This window comes from Anolis sagrei, chromosome Y, assembly GCF_037176765.1.
Source record: "Anolis sagrei isolate rAnoSag1 chromosome Y, rAnoSag1.mat, whole genome shotgun sequence".
In the NCBI taxonomy this organism is placed as follows: domain Eukaryota; kingdom Metazoa; phylum Chordata; class Lepidosauria; order Squamata; family Dactyloidae; genus Anolis; species Anolis sagrei.
The window spans coordinates 69,176,703-69,197,104 of record NC_090035.1 but is presented as its reverse complement, the minus strand read 5'-3'; the positions used below and the strand labels follow the sequence as shown (position 1 = coordinate 69,197,104).

General features: G+C 42.1%; 1 protein-coding gene across 1 annotated transcript in view; it reads left to right on the top strand.

Annotated features, from left to right (window-relative positions):
• The window catches only part of LOC132780585 (pleckstrin homology-like domain family B member 3), a 57,443-nt gene that overhangs the window by 23,811 nt on the left and 13,230 nt on the right, over positions 1-20,402 (top strand). The window contains exons 3-11 of the mRNA XM_067462097.1: positions 1,743-1,883; positions 2,252-2,389; positions 5,654-5,782; positions 7,582-7,737; positions 11,369-11,479; positions 14,344-14,430; positions 15,050-15,148; positions 19,377-19,470; positions 19,571-19,727. Coding sequence (XP_067318198.1) covers positions 1,743-1,883; positions 2,252-2,389; positions 5,654-5,782; positions 7,582-7,737; positions 11,369-11,479; positions 14,344-14,430; positions 15,050-15,148; positions 19,377-19,470; positions 19,571-19,727 — 1,112 coding nt within the window. The remainder of the gene's footprint in view (positions 1-1,742; positions 1,884-2,251; positions 2,390-5,653; positions 5,783-7,581; positions 7,738-11,368; positions 11,480-14,343; positions 14,431-15,049; positions 15,149-19,376; positions 19,471-19,570; positions 19,728-20,402) is intronic.

Here is a 20,402-nt window from a genome sequence, read left to right as displayed (position 1 = left end):
TACTATAATAAATAGAGTAAAATAGTAATAATAACAACAATAATAAAGTAAAATAATAAATGTAATAATAATATTTATTTATTTATTTATTTATCGTGTCAGGAGCAACCAGACAGTTGTATTACATTTTTAACAAAACAAACAAACAAAGAAACAAAACAAAACACAAAGTTTGCAAGCTTGGCAGTTGATTAAATGTCCTTTGACCAGTATCTGGCCACTTGGAGTGGCTCTGGTGTTGTCGCAAGAAGGTCCTCCATTGTGCATGTGGCAGGGCTCAGGTTGCATTGCAGCAGGTGGTCAGTGGTTTGCTCTTCTCTACACTCGCATGTTGTGGATTCCACTTTGTGACCCCATTTCTTAAGGTTGGCTCTGCATCTTGTGGTGCCAGAGCGCAGTCTGTTCAGCGCCTTCCAAGTTGCCCAGTTTTCTGTGTGCCCAGGGGGGAGTCTCATTTGGTATCAGCCATTGATTGAGGTTCTGGGTTTGAGCCTGCTACTTTTGGACTCTCGCTTGCTGGGGTGTTCCAGCGAGTGTCTCTGTAGATCTTAGAAAACTATTTCTTGATTTAAGTTGTTGACGTGCTGGCTGATACCCAAACAAGGGGTGAGCTGGAGATGTCACTGCCTTGGTCCTTTCACTATTGGCTGCTACTTCCCGGCAGATGTCAGGTGGTGCAATACCGGTTAGACAGTGTAATTTATCCAGTGGTGTAGACACCCCATGATAATGCGGCATGTCTCATTAAGAGCCACATCCACTGTTTTAGCGTGGTGAGATGTGTTCCACACTGGACATGCATACTCAGCAGCAGAGTAGCATAGCGCAAGGGCAGATGTCTTCACTGTGTCAGGTTGTGATCCCCTGGTTGTGCCAGTCAGCTTTCGTATGATATTGTTTCTAGCACCCACTTTTTGCTTGATATTCAGGCAGTGCTTCTTGTAGGTCAGGGCACGGTCCAGAGTGTCTCCCAGGTATTTGGGTGCGCTGCAATGCTCCAGTGGGATTCCTTCCCAGGTGATCTTCAGAGCTCGGGGTGCTTGTCTGTTCTTAAGGTGAAACGCACATGTCTGTGTTTTAGATGGGTTTTATTAGATGTGTTTATTTATTAGATGGGTTTTATTTTAGATGTGTTTAATAATAATAATAATAATAATAATAATAATATCAGAGTAAAATAATAAATAACCTTGACTCGAGTATAAGTTGAGGGAGACTTTTTCAGCCTAAAAATAGGGCTGAAAAACTAGGCTTATACTCGAGTATATATAGTAAACATTAAAAACAATATAAAAACCACAACAGAAACAATTAAACCAACATCATTAGCATTTCCTAAAGAACATTGTCCAATTCCATTGTCAAATGATTCTAATCCCTATGTCAGTTACTCTGCATTTGTAAACACTTGCTCTAACAACCATGTCTTAACATGTCTTCAAAACGTTAAGAGTGAGGGAGCCGATCTAATCTCCTTAGGGAGGGATGACCTTGAAAATAAACACAACTTCAGTAGGGTTTAAATCTGGACTTCAAAGGATCTACCCAAGGTTTTAGACCCTGTTACCCAAAAGACCTTGAACTTCTTGAAGCAAAATGCAAACCAAGGTTGCTGCCACTGAAGAGTTTGCAACATGATTCTTAAGATGGAATGACCACCAATGGTGGACACCCGATTTCATTTTGAGAATGCACCCCGTGTCTAGTTGTAGCTCCTAATCATGCCATCTTTCTCTTCCCAGAATGGGAGTCCATGTGCAGCAAGGAATGGGGGCCACTTGAAAGGGGAAGCTGCAACTGAGCAGTGTGGTCAGAACAAGATTGTGGCTCTGGAAAATCGGATCAAGGACCTGCATCACCGAAACAAGGAGCTCAATACTGAGGTAGACTTTCTTTGGCCTCCTTCGTATCTCTCCTTGAGTCACAGGGAAGAGGCTGCCTGTTGGAGAACAGTCGGCACCTGTCAAACCGGTATTGTGGAAGCACCACTCCCAGGCAGGCAGGGAAGGGTGACACCAAACAGGGAACACAGGGTGCTCTTTCCAGCATGGGGAGTTTTCAGGAATGATCTGATTGGGCATCTCTGGAAGCCACACCAGATTCTTGGGATCTTCTGTTTTCCCCTTTCTATTTACTTGTGTTTACCCCTCTGCCCCCTGGTGGTTGATTTGGGAGCTGTCAGTCATCACAACCATGTTCTTCCTGGGATGTTCTGGTTGAGTTCATCTCACATGGCTTTCCTCCATGGTAGATGGACCTGGAAGATGCTTTGGTGGAAGGAGAACTGAATGATGAGAAGCAAGAGCTGAGATGGGAAGAGGAACGGCTACTGGAGTTGCAGAGGCGACTTGCTGAGACTGAACGCAGGTGCCACACCGAGCGGGAAAAGGTGAGTGGCTCTGCTGCACTGCTATGTATGTATATATGTATGTTAACTTTCCCAGGATGAGGTTCATGCTTGGAGTTTGTGCTCAGATTTCTCTGGATGCCATTGCAATTGCAATGCATGCACTGTGCCCTTGTTTTTATATTTATTTATTTATACTTGTACCCTGCCCTTCTCACCCCCGAGGGGGGACTCAGGGCGGCCTCACAGCAAACAGTGTTTGGTGCCATCATATTGATAAGAACAATCAACAAATTCATTAAAACAAAACATTAAATAAACAGTAGTTAAAACACGGCAATTAAAAAATCTGTCTCCGGGTCAATTCATTGAAATTGCTTATGTCTTATTCATACAACCCGCTGTTCAATGGTCAAATGCAAGGTCCCACAGCCAAGTCTTGAGTTTCCTTCTAAAGGACAGGAAGGAGGTTGCCAGTCTGATGTCTTTGGGGAGGGAATTCCACAGATGGGGAGCCACTGTTTAGAAGGCCCTTTCTCTCGTCTCCACCAATTGCGTTTGCGATGGCGGTGGGATCAAAAGGAGGGCCTCTCCAGATGATCTTAAACTTTGTGATGATTCATAGTAGGAGATATGTTTGGACATGTAGTCTGGGCCAGAACCATTTAGAGCTTAAAAAGTTAAAACCAGCACTTTGAATTGTGCTCGAAAGCAGATCGGCAACAAGTGGAGCTGGCTTAACAGAGAAGTTGTATGCTCCCTGTACGTTGCTCTGGTGAGCAACCTGGCTGCTGACTGTCGGACTAATTGAAGCTTCCGGGCAGTCTTCAAAGGCAGCCCCACATAGAGCGCATTGCAGTAGTCTAATTGGGATGAAACAAGAACGTGGATCACTGTGGTCAAGTCAGACTTCCCAAGGGACAGGTGCACATATTGACTTCTCCCAGCTAGTTTCAGATGCCATGTTTTGCCTTCTCCTGTACCTCCAAATGCATGTATTTAAATCTGTTTAACCAAGTGCAACCCTTTTATCTTTTTCCAGACATTGCTGTACTATGTTTGATCCTCTGAGCATGTTTTATATAATTTAGTTAGCATACATTTTTTACTAAATGGAGAATTCAAAGAGTGAGGAGAGAGTTAGACCAAAACATGAACTCACCAGCAAAAAAAAGAAAAGAAATTTTCCTCTTGAATGCTTATAATGCCATCATATTGTTTAGTCACTAGGTGGAACTAGAGTTCTTTGCATCTAACCAAACTTTCTCCGTGTGAGTTTAAAATACATTTAATATTTATTTATTAAAATATTTTCATCCTGTCTTTCCTTTCTGAGATCTCAGGACAGCTAACATAAAACAATGTGAACAATTTAGAGAATTAAAATTAGTAAATAATGTTTAAGTAAACATGACAAAAACATAATTAAATAATCCAAAGAAGTTAAAACAGGTTTAAAAGACTAGAAAAGTATCTATCTATCTATCTATCTATCTACCTATCTACCTACCCATATCCACAAGGGGGATACATTCCCAGCCAGACTGCAATTACCTAAAAATATGGATATGACTGAATGCCATTAGATTATCCAACTTTGTATGGGATTGCTCTGGAGCTGTATTTCTGACCAGGGACCATGTTGACCAGGGACCACTCTCCAACATTAGTATCAAAAGGGTTACAAATAAGTTTTTGGTCAACTTTAGATTTGGTTTGGTTATTTGGGGCACTGATTCAGAAAACTGCCTTGGATAGACCACATCAGTTCTAGTTTCTGATACAGAACATATGCCATTCAGTAGTCACCATCTTCTCACCCACAGAAAAACATATTTAATAAGTCTTGGAACTATAAGAGGATTTTGTGAGACCAGTTGCTCTTGTTGCAACAATGTAGTAACAGTGAGGCTGCGGACCATATTTTAGTTCTTGCGGACCACTGGTGGTCCACAGACCATCGGTTGGAAACCACTGCTCTGGTTTCCCACTCTAAAGTTATGCTAGATCCTCCACTGTCATTCTATGGTCACCACGGAATGTGCTGGAGGACCTAATACATTCCTAGACCAGGCATCCTCAAACTCAAGTCCTCCAGCTGTTTGGACCTCCAACTTCCAGAATTCCTGACTATGGAACAAGCTAGCCAGGGCTTCTGGGAGTTGGAGACCTGAGCAACTGGAGGGCTGGAGTTTGAGGATCCCTGTTCCAGAGAGACTACTTTCCTCAGTTGTGGATAAATGAAACTGGCTATAGTCTCTGCAGTTACAGGGATCTTAAAGTAAAGGGATGGAGCAGCAGATTAAACTGCTTAGCTGCCTAACTGAAAGGTTGGTGGTTCGAATCTGGGTAGCGGGGTGAGCTCTTGCTGTTATGCCCGACTTTTGCCAACCTAGGAGTTTGAAAACATGCAAATGTGAGTCGATCAATAGGTACTGCTCCGGCAGGATGGTAACGGCACTCCAAGCAGTCATGCTGGCCACATGACCTTGGAGATGTTTATGGACAATGCCAGCTTGTCGTCTTAGAAATCGAGCTGAGCACCACACCCCAGAGTTGGACACAACTAGACTTAATGTCAGGGGAAGTAAATTACACCTAGAAGTAAATTAGATCCAGAAGCTTAATTACCAAACTGCACCCTGCGTAGCCTGAATGGTAAATTGTCTCTTCTAGCCCTTGTGTTGGTTTGGACATTTTTTTTAAAGACTACCATGTGAACATCATTGACTTTGTAAAGAAGGATGATCAAGACTTGTAAAGGTTCATCCAGTCCAGTAAATAAGCCACACAACTTACTAGGGTGTAATGTATTTTTATTCACTGAGCTCCCTTTCAGCATGAAAATGCAGACTGCTGGCCTCCTTGTAGGCCAATTAAATCTAATTAAAACCCAACCAACCAGTGGAGGAGAAGGGGGCGTGCGTTCATTCACTTTGCTAACTCACCTGAGTGAATATTCTGGTCATGTGTCACCAGGCTGTAGAAAAAGTTACTTTTTGGGCCACTGCTCTCAGAATGCCCTAGCCAGAATTGGCCAGCGCTGGCTTGGGAGAGTCTGGGAGCTCTTGTCCCCACATTCACGGTCTCACTTCTGCCTAAGGCCGCCAACTAATTTGTTAAATCCAAGGTGGGAATTACCACATTAGTGAAAACTAAACCGCACAGGTTGTGTTATCGCCTGCGCTGATCAAAGGTGTGCCCTTATCCAAGAACTTGGGAGGTGAGAATGGAATGAGTGGTTGGATATATTTATTGCCGATGGGAATGTAGTGACGCTACCCTGCCCTCTTTATTTTTTGCCAGGAGAAGACGCGGCTGCAACAGGAGCGTCGCAAGGTAGAAGAGTTGCAACGGCAACACGCCGAATCGCAGATTCACCTTGACAGCCAACCCGAATCAATGCGGGAGCGGATGCAGAGCCAGCTGCAGGAGGTGAGCGAGGAGCAGGGACTTACGCAAGTTACTCTGGGGGGATCTTGGAGCATCTGGTGAAAAACTTGGAAGAAAATGGTGGACCTCTTGGGAGACTGGGAAATATGGTGGATCTTGAGAGGAATTGGAGTATTTGGTGAAACATTTAAGAGGTTGGAGCATTTGACAGAAATATTTTGAGATGTGAATATGTTGGGAAACTTGAGAGAATGGAGCATTAGGAGAAATGCTTGATGATTGTAGCATTTGATTTAGGATGTTGGAGTACTTGGGGAAACTCTTGGGAGACTGGAGCATTTGATGAAATACTTGGGAGATTGGAGCATTTGGGGAAACTCTTGGGAGACAAGAGCATTTTGTGAAGCTATTGGAGATTGGAGCATGTGGTAGAAGTCTTGGGAGATTGGTGCATACAGTTTGATTCATGGGAGCATGGAGAGCATGCTAAAACCTCAAAGGATCCTCCAGTTTTATTTTGCCGGTCTGTGAGAGAAGCTTTCCTTTTTGGAAAGGTGCACATAATGTGGCAGAGTACGTTGAATGTTGGGCTACAATTCAGGGGACCAGGGTTCAAATTTCCACTCTGACGTTGGGTGACTCTCATCAAATCACACATTGTTAGCCCCAGAAAGCCTATTAATCTGTTTGCCCTAGAGCAGTGGTTCTAAGTCTTCCTAATGCCACGACCCCTTAATATAGTTCCTCATGTTGTGATGACCCCCGACCATAAAATTATTTCCATTGCTACTTCATAACTGTAATTTTGGTACTGTAATGAATCATAATGTAAATATCTGATATGTAGGATGTATTCTCATTCACTGGATCAAATTTGGCACAAATACCAAATATGCCCAAATTTGAATACTGGTGGGGTTGAGGGGGGTTGATTTTGTCATTTGAGAGCTGTAATGGCTGGGATTTATAGTTCACCTACAATCAAAGAGTATTCTGAACTTTACCAACAATGCAATTGAACCAAACTTAGCACACGGAACTCCCATGATGAAGAGAAAATGCTGGAAGGTTTTGGTGGGCATTGACCTTGAGTTTTGGAGTTGTAGTTCACCTATATCCAGATAGAACTGTGGAATCAAACAATGCTGGATCTGCACCAAACTTGGCATAAATGCTCAGTATGTTCAAATGTGAACACTAATGGGTTTTGGAGAAAATAGACCTTGACATTTGGGAGTTGTAGTTGTTGGGCTTTATAGCTCACCTACAATCAAAGAGCATTCTGAACCCCATCAATGATAGAATTGGGCCGAAATTCCCACACAGAACTCCCATGACCAACAGAAAGTACTGTGTTTTCTGATGGTCTTGGGCGATCCCTCTTGCGACCCCCCCCCCCCAGGGGTCCTGACCCCCAGGTTGAGAAATGCTTCCCTAGAGTTACCATGAGTTAGTAAAATGACTCAAAAGCACTCAATAAGAACAACACATGGAAAGAGATGCATTTGGAGAAGAAATAGAACCACAGAGAAGGGTTCTAGTCCTTCCTATTTTTCCAAGCCCTAGATTTTTATTATGAAGCTCTGGGTTTGTTTTTTTTTACAAGAGCAGCAGTAGTGGAAATAAGTTATTTTGTGTCTACCAATCCTCTGAAATGGTACTTTCGCAAACCGGTTCTAACCCATAATTGGCTGTACAGAAGGTCTCTGCAAAGAGGCTTCTACGTTTTTGCAAGTTGTGGAGACGCAAGCAGAGCTATCTATCCTCCAGATCCCTTGGAGTCACAGCCCTAAGTCACAGACTCTAGAAACTCAGTGTTGATATTGATTCTCTCTTCTCAGACATCTGAAATGCTGGAAGGAGCCCTGAGATGCTACGAAGACCTAGAATTCCAGCAGCTCGAGAGAGAGAGCCGGTTGGAAGAGGAGAAGGAGGCCGCCTGCCAGGCACTGGCTGAAGAAATCACTCAGTTACAGAACAGCATCAATAAGAGGAAGGCAAGAGATCCAGTTGTAGTAGATGTTTGGCTTTGTTCTCACTCCAGTGGTTTTCCATTCCTATGCCTTTTTAATCTATGCAGCAGCCTATGCATGTAAAACTTTTTTTCCAAAAATAACATTGATGTTGTTTGTGAATACATGTCATGACCTGCTGTGCAAAAAGGCATGAGATACAGGTCTAGTTACTTTTCTTTTGAATGCAAACATACATTTAGGGAGATTCACCAACTGAAAGTTTCATTGGCTGGTTGGCAGGGGAGGCAGTTTTAAATTAACTCAGCCAGCTTTTCATAGGTGGGATCAAGCATTAATGTCACACCAGCTCATTTTGGATGACTTTATACTATTGACTCCTTAGGGTAAGGAGCCAATGAGTTGTAGTGGTTTGAGGATTCATTCTACATTATAGAATTAATTCAAGTTGACACCGCTTTAATTTCCATGGCCCAGTGCCATGGAAATCTGGGAGCTATAGTTTTACAAGACCCTTTAACTTTTCTGCCAAATGTGTTGGTGCCAAACTACAAATCCCTGTCACTGAGCCATGGCAGGTAAAGTGGTATGAATTTGCATTACCGTAAATACTTGAGTATCAGCTGAGTTTTTCAACCCTTTTTTTAGGCTGAAAAGGCCCTCCTCGGCTTATCCTCAAATCAAGGTTTTTTATTGGGTTGTTGTAGGTTTTTTCGGGCTATATGGCCATGTTCTAGAGGCATTCTCTCCTGACGTTTCGCCTGCATCCATGGCAAGCATCCTCAAAGGTAGTGAAGATGCTTGCCATAGATGCAGGCGAAACGTCAGGAGAAAATGCCTCTAGAACATGGCCATATAGCCCGAAAAAACCTACAACAATCCAGTGATTCCGGCCATGAAAGCCTTCGACAATACAAGGTTTTTTAAAATTATTTTAATCTGTTATTATTTTAATCTGTTTTTATTATTATTTATTATTATTATCATTATTATTATTAGATTTATTATTTTACTCTATTTATTATTGTTATTATTACATTTATTATTTTACTCTATTATTATTATTATTATTATTACATTTATTATTTTACGCTATTATTATTATTATTATTATTATTACATGTATTATTTTACTCTATTATTATTGAAAGGATACGTAAGCACATTTACATTGCAGAAGGTTGGAATAATGCTTTAATCAGAGTTGGACTGTCTTATCTTAAATTACAGTTTTATGTAATTATTCAAAAACATTTCACCTACTCATAGAATCATAGAGTTGGAAGAGACCTCATGGGCCATCCAGTCCAACCCCCTGCCAAGAAGCAGGAATATTGCATTCAAAGCACCTCTGGCCATCCAGTCTCTGTTTAAAAGCCTCCAAAGAAAGAGCCTCCACCACACTCCGAGGCAGAGAGTTCCACTGCTGAATGGCTCTCACAGTCAGGAAGTTCTTCCTAATGTTCAGATGGAATCTCCTTTCTTGTAGTTGATGCCTCAATTAATGTAATTTTATTGGTATCTATTTTTATTTTGAAATTTACAAGTAGCTGCTGCATTTCCCACCCTTGGCTTATACTTGAATCAATACGTTTTCCCAGTTTTTTTGTGGTAAAATTAGGAGCCTTGGCTTCTTTTTGGGTCAGCTCATACTCGAGTATATATGGTAATTCTACAGAATCGACTCAGCCTCTGGCTCTGGATACTAGAGTCTCTGCTCAATCATAAGACACACTTGGTGATCTTGGGCAAATTGCATTTTTTCAGCCTCTGAGGAAAGCAATGGTAAACCACTTTTTGAACAAACCCTTCCAGGAAAATTCTGTGATAGGTTTGCTTTAGGGTTGCCATTGGTCAGAAACAACTTAAAGGTGCACATCAAGAAGAAGTTACATTTTAAATGTGCCCATATCTTTTAGGAAAGGAGTATCAAACTGCAGGTCAATTCCCTTTTGGTTCATCATCTTTTGCTTTTCAAAATTTGCATTTTGCTATATGGCAATATTCACATCTAGAAGTTGAATCTACATAATGGGAGGTGATTCAGCAATTAATGATTCTTTAGTTAGTTCCCAAGACTAGGGTTGTTTTTCTCGGTTTGATTTCCAACTGATCTGTGCTGAAACAGTAACAACTGAGGGTTCTCATGCCAGTGGGGTGGTGAATCCGGCTCACATTTTAGTTTTAACTTTTGAAGAATTCTCCAAGGTGTTGAACCCATGCCTGAAATAGATTCAGTGCCTTGGAAAGTTCCTATAACTCTGGACAGAAACCTGCAGCAAAGGCATTGCTCCACTGACATGGGAGATACCACCTTCCATATATATAAGAGGGACAAAATAATTATTTTTCAAAATAATTTATCACTGTTATTTGTAATGATCTTTCCAAATGTAGTTTTTTTTTTTGTGCTAATTATTGCATTGCTGGGATAAATAACATCCCCAGTTGCATTGCTTGCCAAGGTGCCCATAGTCTGAGTCAATACTGTAGAATTACCCTATATACTTGAGTATGAGCTGACCCAAATATAAGCCAAGGCACCTAATTTTACCACAAAAAACTGGGAAAACGTGTTGATTCAAGTATAAGCCAAGGGTGGGAAATGCAGCAGCTACTAGTAAATTTCAAAATAAAAATAGATACCAATAAAATTACATTAATTGAGGCATCAACTACGAGAAAGGAGATGCCATCTGAACATTAGGAAGAACTTCCTGACAGTGAGAGCTGTTCAGCAGTTACATTTATATAGGAGTCATGGTGGTGCAATAGGTTAAACCCTTGTGCCGACTGAACGAATCTGCAAGATGAGATGAGCTCCCACCTGTCAGCTCCAGCTTCTCATGCAGGGCATGAGCGAAGCGTCTCACAGGATGGAAACACACCCGGGCCTACCCTGGGCAACGTCCTTGCAGATGGCCTATTCCCTCACACCAGAAGCGACTTGCAGTTTCTCAAGTTGCCTCTGACGCAAAATATATACATTTATTTTGGGTTTTTTTTAAATAAAGATTATTATTAAAGATTCCTTACAAAATAAGTAGAAAAGTTCCTGTTGACAATGCATCTCACACAAACCTAAAACGTCCTTCATAAGACATTCTAACAACTAACTAGAAATATATAACTCATCCCACCAGTTAAGTAGCTTTGTTCCCATTTGTGATGCTAAGTTTGGAATGCAACTTATTATGTTTTTTTGGCTTCCTTATTGTGGCATCCTCCCAAAGACAGTTAATTCCAGGTTCCAATCTCAACCAGTAAAGTCCTTGCAAACATTCATCTGGTCTTGTAAATGAGCTGCAAACGTGATTAGCCTGCAACATGTTTTTATTAGTGGTATGGAGATCTTTCTTTCCTCCTGAATATGCAGATGAATGGCCTTTTTGGTAAGCTAATTAAACCTAATTAAAACCAAGGCGGAGGACAGAGTGATCTATCTGGCCTTCACGTTGTTAACTACCCTGAATGCATTACTGATCACAGATGGTCAACATCTGGAAAAGTTACGTTTTTGGACTACAATTCCCAAAGCCAACTTTGGCCAACTGAACCACATTACTTGTGACATATTGTTTGAGAATGAGGGAACTCTTGTCTTGCTGTGAAATCATTGGGTTTTGACACACCTGCTTTCTCTCCGCCCTTCCAGAGAATGGTGCAGAGGCTGGAGGGCCAGGCCCGCTTGACGCAGGAGCAGATGGTGGATGAGTGCCAACGATTTGCACAGGAGACGGGAGAGGCTGTAAGGAATCTCAATGCGGTAAGGAATACTCTTTCTCCTGAAAGTAGCCAGGAAAGTTCCCACAATCCTGACTTTTCTCTCTTTGCATTCCAACCTGATATTTCTCTATAGTAGGGCCAGTTGTAGGCGATTTTCTAGCAATAGCAGTCATACCAGCTTCTAGTCTGTTTCCTGGCTTAAGCTAAGCTTACTGAGGTCTATAAGGCCTTAAGTCAGTGGTTCTCAACCTGTGGGTCTCTAGATGTTTTGGCCTTCAACTCTCAGAAATCCTAACAGCTGGTAAACTGGCTGAGATTTCTGGGAGTTGTAGGCCCAAAACACCTGGGAACCCAAAGGATGAGAACCACTGCCTTAAGTGGTTGAAGATCAGCTTATCTAAAGGCTAAAGATTTATCATATGAACTTGTCTAAGCATTGAGAGCTTCTAGAGCAGTGAAGGCTGGTGTCTCCAACAGCAGCAGAGCAGTGAATCCTCTCTGGGTTTAAGTCTAAAGTTAATGCTGAACCTATTTCAGGAACACACACTTTAAAAGAAATCTTTGGAGGGAGAACCTTATATGAGGGTTGAATAAAAAGTAATGCCTCCACCTTTGTAACTCAACAGATGACAATACTGGTATGCGGCAGGTACTGGCTTGTTCAGTAGACTTTCCTCTACAGTTCCATTTTGGCAGGAAGCCTTAGCATTGAACGGTTGTGTTGTTAAAGTGCAAAGCATGGATCCCTGTGCTGATGGTCGGTCAATGCGACTTAAGCAACGTGCAGTCAATGAATTCTTGACAGAAGAAGGTGTCGCTTCAACATCTTTAAACTTACTCACCCAACGACGCATAGCACTCACATCAACACAATCACCATAAACAGCTTGCATTCTCTGATGAATCTCCTTTGGGGTGACACCTTCTGCTGTCAAGAATTCAATTACTGCATGTTGCTTAAGTAATAATAACACTTTATTTATATTCTGCTCTATCTCCCCGTGGGATCAAAGAGCGGATTACAACATACACAGATCAGCAAACATTAAATGCCTTTAATACAGTGGAATAACAATGACATACAAATACACAGAACAAAGTTAAAGGCTTTCCCTTTCATCTCCAGCATCTGGAGGCAGTACTCAACTCTGGCCATGGGGAGGTGTTGTGTTCCATGTCCAAGCCAAGGAGCCTGTTTTCCATAGACTCCTCTTGGTTATCTTGACATTATGACTGCCTTTATTACTTTCCCGTGGAAGTAGTACCTATTTATCTACTCACATTTGCATGTTTTTGAACTACTAGGTTGGCAGGAGCTAGAGCTAACAGTGGGAGCTCCTCCCATCTGTGGCTTCGAACTGCCAACCTTTAGGTCAGCAAATTCAACAGTACAACGGTTTAACTCATTGCACCACCACAGAAAAAACTGAGGATTTTTTATGTATTTATTTATTTTTGCTCTCTCTGTAAGAACTAGGACTTCATCCTACGGGATAAGTAAAGCATTTTGTTTTTTCCTTAAGCTTCAGAATGCCCCATTTTGAAATTAAATGGATGATTTTCCTCCCTCCGTCACACAGCTTCCCTCTTTCTTTTCTATTCATTTGCCTTCATATCACACAAGAGACATATTTCTCCTTCCACTGACTCCTCCTCTTTCTTTGGATTTTACAATTTGAAACCACAGATAGCCCTCAATTCAAAAAGTTAAGTCTATATATTTGTAAAAAGAGATATAAATTACCGTTCCTTCCTCCTCGGTCCCAAAATGTTAATGGTGGAAGAAAGGAATCAATACTGCCCATCTCGGCTTATCCCTCTATGATGACGTCATCATTATGTTTACAAGTGGGCAAGGGGGGATAGCCATCACATTTAAATTTTTACATGCCTCTATATGGGAAATAATAATAATAATAATAATAATAATAATAATAATAATAATCTTTATTTTTACCCTGCCACCATCTTCCCAAAGGGGACTGGGAGCAGCTTACATGAGGCCAAACCCAGTGATACATTCCAGCAACATAAAATATAAACAACAAAATAACATCACAATAAACAGTATAAAATAACAGAATGGAAAATAAACACAGTGGGTGGGCCAAATGCACGACATAAATTGATAAAACACTGGATGAGAAAGCAATGAAAAGGTATGAAAAGAAGTTGATTTCAAATCGACTTTGGAAGTGTAGGGAAAAAACACACTTTAGAAATATCTGGAACCCACTGTACAAAATTGTGTCATGTGATGGGCTTCGTTGGTAGCTGTTTCTTAAATTGTAGAAACACTGATTTTATTGCATGTGATTTTTTTTCATGTCGAGAGCGATTTGAGAAACTGCCAGTCGCTTTTGATGTGAGAGAGTTGGCCGCCTGCAAGGATGTTGCCCAGGGGATGCCCAGATGTTTTACCATTCTGTGGGAGGCTTCTCTCATGTCTCCGCATAGGAAGCTAGTGCTGATAGACAGGAGCTCATCCCGCTTCCTGGATTCAAACCACCGGCTGACCTTTCAGTTAGTAAACACTACCCAGGGGATGACTGGATGTGTTATCATCCCGTAGGAGGCTTCTCTCATGTCCCCACATGAGAAGCTGGAGCTGACAGATGGGAGCTCACCCTACTCCCCAGATTCGAACCACCGATCTTTCGCTCAGCAGTCCTGCAGGCACAAGGGTTTAACCCATTGTGCCAGTGGGGACTCCATTGCATGTGATGAAGTCCTTAGAATCGATGAAAATGTCATTGTGTGGAAGGTCATCATATTCTTCATCTCAGTTTTCTGGGTGGGTGGAAACAGGCAAAGGAGGTGAGCTGGATCAAGATATGCATGAGTCAAAATGTAAGAAAGATGTTATGTGTCTAAAAAGCTGACTTGTGGTCTGTCGGTGTCTAGGAAAAAAACCGCCTAATGAACATGGGCCAAGGGCATTTGAAGGAGCGTGATGAAGACTCCCCAGAAGAGAGGCAGGGTGTTACTCAGGTATGTTCAATGGCTTTCTTCTCCATCTCCCCCACAGACCTATCTGCCAAAATGGTTGGTCCTTTCACATCATACAGTTATAGTACTATGGTCCTACTTGCACTACATTTGCTCATCCTGTGGAATCTTGGGATTTGCAACTTGTTCAGTTGTTCGCTTCTGGTGTGAGAGAATTGGCCGTCTGCAAGGACGTTGCCCAGGGGACGCCCGGATGTTTTACCATCCTGTGGGAGGGTTGTCTCATGTCCCCGCAGGAGAAGCTGGAGCTGACAGATGGGAGCTCAACCCAAGCAGTTTCTCAAGTAGCTCCTGACACAAAAAAAGTTGTTCCTCTTAGACAACGCCTCTAGATTGTTGTGAGGATAACATAGTGTATTACTGGGGGAAAGGGAGAGGGAGAGACTTATGTATGTTGTCATCTATATTTTCCCAAATCCACAAGTGCCAAAACCTTCAGTAATTGCTCTTAACCTCATTTCTGTCTTTCCCCTTGATTGATTTCAGTGATTGACACAATGGAGGATGGCTTTAGTGTTTAAGAAATGGAGAAAAAGCCTCTCCTCTGCTTTCATGCTTTCTGCTATGCTCCCATGTTGATGTGCCTGTGTCTCTCCTGCAGCTCACTTTCACCCAAAAGACGGATCGGAAACTCATTGTCTTGGGCTCGGACCAATCTGATTCATCTTCCTGTGTCTTCTCCGTCCACAGTTCTGTCAAGGTCTGTCTTGTCCTGTTGGTCTGTCTTGATTGTCAGTGTCTCTGTCTCTTCCTTGTACATGTGTGGATGTTATCCTCCTGCTCTACAGCCGTATTGTTCATCAAGAGGAGACAAATCCGCAAGATGATCTGCTCCTTTTCAAGAAGGCACAGGTTGAAGGCCAGTGACAAATCCGGCAATACCGGAGCACCTACCTTGAAGGCGGGGTCCTTCTTATCCCCTAAGGGCCTAATTCACTTCCAGATAATTTTTCAGACCGGATTCCAGTGCTAGGTGGTGCTCCAAGCAACAGGGTGGAACCCAAAATACCAAACACAAGGGAGGCTGGCAAACCATAAATGTTAAAAGAGGGCCTCCCAAGGTGACAGAACTGCAAAATGTAAAAGAAGATAATCCAAATTGAGCACGTAAAAAATTATGAGAGATTGTATTTATTTATGTATTTATTTATTTACCATATTTATATCCCACCCTTCCTAACCCTGAAGGTAGCTTTACACATAGGCAACGATTCGATGCCTTAAAATAATGTACAACTGAAATAAACATTGTAAGATAGAATTAAAACACATTTAAACATATAAAAACATTACATTCACTCTTAACCACGCTGTCCACAATGGTAATCTGGGCCATTCCAGTGGTCAATGCACATAATTCCATATCCATCTATTTCACTACAATTGTTCTCTAAAGGCTTAATCCCAAAGCCACGTTTTCACTCTCTTTCAGAAGGTCAGGAGAAGGGGGTTGAACTAATATCCCTAGAGAGGGAATTCCACAGCCAAGGGGCCACCAATGAAAGGGCCCTGTTTGTCGTCCCCACCAACAGCACGTGTGAAGGAGGCGAGATCGAGAGCAGGGCCTCCCCAGATTGTCTTAAATTCCAAGAGAGTTCATAGGGAGATATATATTTAGACAGGTATGCTGGGCCAGAACCATTTGGGCTTTATAGGCTAAAGCCAGCACTTTCAATTGTGCTCAGTAGCAGACTGGCAGCCAGTGGAACTGACATAACAGGGGAGTTGTATGCTCGCTGTACACCGATCCAGTGAGTAATCTGGCTACTGCCCGTTGGACCATTTGAAGCTTCCAAACAGTCTTCAAAGGAAACCTCACATAGAGTGCTTTGCACTAGTCTATTTGGGATGTAACCAGAATGTGGACTACACTGGCCAAGTCTGACTTCCCAAAGTATGGGCACAGCTGGCGGACAAGTTTTAATTGTAGGTGTTGTCATCAAATTACATAGGTACAAACATACAACTCTTAATAACCTAGATCCTACTTTGGGTTTCTGAAGCTGGACACTCTTCATGTTTAGTTTAGTGTCTCGCACAAGCATTTCAAACTCTTGCTGTTTATCGGCGGGGATGGAATGCAGTACAGGAATTGGAGAGGCAGCTGATCTCAGTCTGGATAAGAAAAGAAGTGAGTGTGTGCTCCATCTCTTTTTCCTTCCTCTCAAAAGCTAGATCAGCTATATCTTTCTTATCTGGGTTGCCTCCCTCTTCCATCCCCTATCCACTGTTAAGCATCAGCAGTGACCCTATCCAGGAGCTTAACAGCTCTTGGGGAATGGAAGGGATTTTGGATAACTCCCTGTATCATATCCCAAATTAAAAAGTACAGAGAAGCAAACTGGATCTTCATTTGGCTACTGTAATATGTGATGATGATGATGATAAATTATTATTATTATTATTATTATTATTATTATTATTATTATTGCAAAGACTCTGGCACAAGCCAGTCAAGGTGGTCCCAGTGGTGATTGGCACACTGGGTGCAGTGCCTAAAGACCTTGGCCTGCACTTAAACACAATCAGCACTGACAAAATTACCATCTGCCAGCTGCAGAAGGCCACCTTACTGGGACCTGCACACATTATTCGCCGATATATCACATAGCCCTAGACACTTGGGAAATGTTCGACGTGTGATCCACTACAACAGTCAGCAGAGTGTCTGCTGTGGACTCATCTTGTTGTGTTTCAAAGAATAATAATCAAGACCTCAAAATCGAACTGCAAAAGCTCTGACATAAACCAGTACAGGTGGTCCCAGTGGTACTCGGCACATTGGGTGCCGTGCCAACAGATCTTAGCTGGCATTTGGAAACAATAAACATTGCCAAAATCACAATCTGTCAACTGCAAAAGGCCACCTTACTTGATCTGCACGCATCATTAGAAAATATATCACACAGTCCCAAACACTTGAGAAGTATTCGACTTGTGATTTGGTGATACGAAATCCAGTATCTATGTCTTGTTTGCTGTATCATACTTTGTTTTTGTGTCAATAATAATGATGATGATGATAATAATAATAATAATAATAAACCTTTATTTCTAGACAACCGTCTCTCCCCAGAAGGACTCAGAATGGTTTACACATAAAAAGGCAAACATTCAATGCCTCAAAGTAGATAAGAGACAAAATAATGTAGAGTAACAGCAGAAAACTTACAACAAAAGAATTAAGTATCAAAATAAAATAAAAACAAGAACAATCCATTAAGACATAAAAACTAATACATAAATAAACATTACAATGCACACCCTAAAAACAAATTATGAGATAGTATGTTTAAATGGCTGACATCGTTGTTTCATTTATGATGTATCATAACTGTAGATTAGCCAGCAGACCTAATCCTCCTCCTCTCCATATGCTAAAGTGCATAGGTGCATTTTTACCAGTTTCTTAAAGGAGAAGAGGGTGTATTTCTTTAGGGAAGGAGTTCCAGAGACATAGAGCGATCACAGAGAAGGCCCCCACTCTCGATTCCACCAACTGAGCTTCTGGCATGTGTGGGACTGAGAGGAGGGTCTCCTCTGTAGACCGCAGTGCACCTGATAGTTTATATAGGGAGATGCTATTAGAGAAACAGCCTATAGTTATTCAGAAAAGCTTGTCATGTTGTGCCATTCATTTTACTGGGGATGTGTGATAGGTTTCAGAAAGACCTTGAGGTCCTGTAATCACAAGTATGAACCGGTGGCAACCTTATGTAAGATCCTGCAGTACAACACAAGCAGTGTTCTAACTTCACTTGTGATCCTTCATATGCTTGTGGGAAGAACTGGCCATGGTAGTTTGGAGATATGGAGAGCTGTGGTTAAAAAAAAGAACTCTTAGAATCATAGAATCAAAGAGTTGGAAGAGACCTCATGGGCCATCCAGTCCAACCCCCTGCCAAGAAGCAGGAATATTGCATTCAAATCACCCCTGACAAATGGCCATCCAGCCTCTGCTTAAAAGCTTCCAAAGAAGGAGCCTCCACCACACTCCGGGGCAGAGAGTTCCACTGCTGAACGGCTCTCACAGTCAGGAAGTTCTTCCTCATGTTCAGATGGAATCTCCTCTCTTGTAGTTGAAGCCATTGTTCCGCGTCCTAGTCTCCAAGGAAGCAGAAAACAAGCTTGCTCCCTCCTCCCTGTGGCTTCCTCTCATAAAGTCTGATTAGAGCGGACATTGTAAAGCTAAGTGGGCCGATAATGTAATCTAGAGTAAGGGAAATTGCCTATACACTGAAAACAACATTGTCTATGGAACTCATCCCAGAAGTTTTGGGGGGGGGGGGGGAATAATCTTCTGAGGCATTCAATGGCCTTCCATTTTCAAAGGAAATGAAAAATTCAACAATAGTCCTCATCCCACTTTAAAATCCAACAGTTCCATCCCACCTTAAATAACTATTCAGCCATTTCGATGTGCAGAGAGAACAGTGGAGTTGATTCCTCCCCAGCTTCACAAGTCTCATTTCTATTCACTTGAAAGACAGAATCCATTGGAAGCAGTCCGGTGTCATTTGATGGGCTTCATAGGAAGCCCATCAAATTTAAAGTGAATAGAAATGATAAAGTGTATACAAATGATCAAAAGATGACTCCCATTGCTTTCCTCACCTTGTGGGATGAAGTTGTGAGTCTCTGTACTGTATTTGTATTAGCAATGCTAATTTGTGGCTTCTAAGTCAGTGGGGCAATGGGTCTTCCTTGGATTTTAACTCAAACTTTAAAAGAGATATCTAGGGTTCTGAAACCTATCAGCAAATAAATTCAGCACCTTAGACACCTCTCTTAAAGTTTGAGTGAAAAACCAGAAGAGGCTTCATCAACTGCCACTGTGTATTAGATATAATTTCCTTTAAAGTAGGAATGATCTTTATAAAGGACGAGGTGTGGGTTCTGATCCTCACCCTATTGCTTCCTCTATCCAGGGTTCCTTTGGACTACAGCGAACAGCGAGTCTCCCTCGTAGACGTGGGGATCGCCTCCCACCTAGGAGTGCCCAGCGCCCCCTCTCGCTGCATGGTATGGAGTGGTGCCAGATGGCTTGTTGCTTGTAGCATTTGCACAGAAGGTAATGACCCATCACCATCATCCCCATTCAACATTGTCCCATCTCTTCTAGGTGCTTTGGACCCCAGCATACTTGCAGCACAGCTCTCTGGCAGAAACCTGGGCAGTCCAAACCTACAATTCTCACGCCTCAACAACCCCCTTTATCAGCTGCTTGGCGCCCAAGGGGCTGTAGGGCAGCTGGGAGGAACCACCCAAGAAACCTACAGGTGAGCTCACATTGTTTACTGTCATGCTTTTCCCATTTTCATCTCAACTTCTCCCACCAAAATGCATTAGTCTGTCCCATCAATTGCTTCTATACCTATCCTTTCCAGCCAGGTAACTATGTATTCCTTCTCTCTGCAAATAGTGTAAAGGCACCAGATCCTGTCTGACTTTGGAAGTTAAACAGGACCAGCCCTGGTTGTACTTAGATGGGAAATGGCAAAGGAATGCCTTTGAGTTTTCCTTTGCTAAGAAAGCCCTTTGAAATTCATGGGTTGCATTAAGGCACGTACACATACACTATCCCCAAATATCACCACCATCATCATCATCACCATCATCATCATCATCATCATCAATAATACCTTGCCCCATCTCTCAAAAAGGGACTCGAATACCGTTCCACGAATGTTTTACAAAGTTGTTATTGTTGTGTGTCGTCATGTCATTTCTGACTCACAGTGACCCTAAGGTAACCCTTGGATTGCATGGCAAAACTGGTTCAGAGAAGGTTTCCCATTGTCTTTCTCTGAAGCTGAGTGTGACTTCTACTGGTTTCCATGAGTCCCAGTCCAGCATTCAAACTCTATACCATGCTGGCTGTGTTTATTAGTAACTTTGCCTATTATTTTTGAGTGTTGCACAGCCTTGAAGCAAAATGCCCATTCTTGAATTGC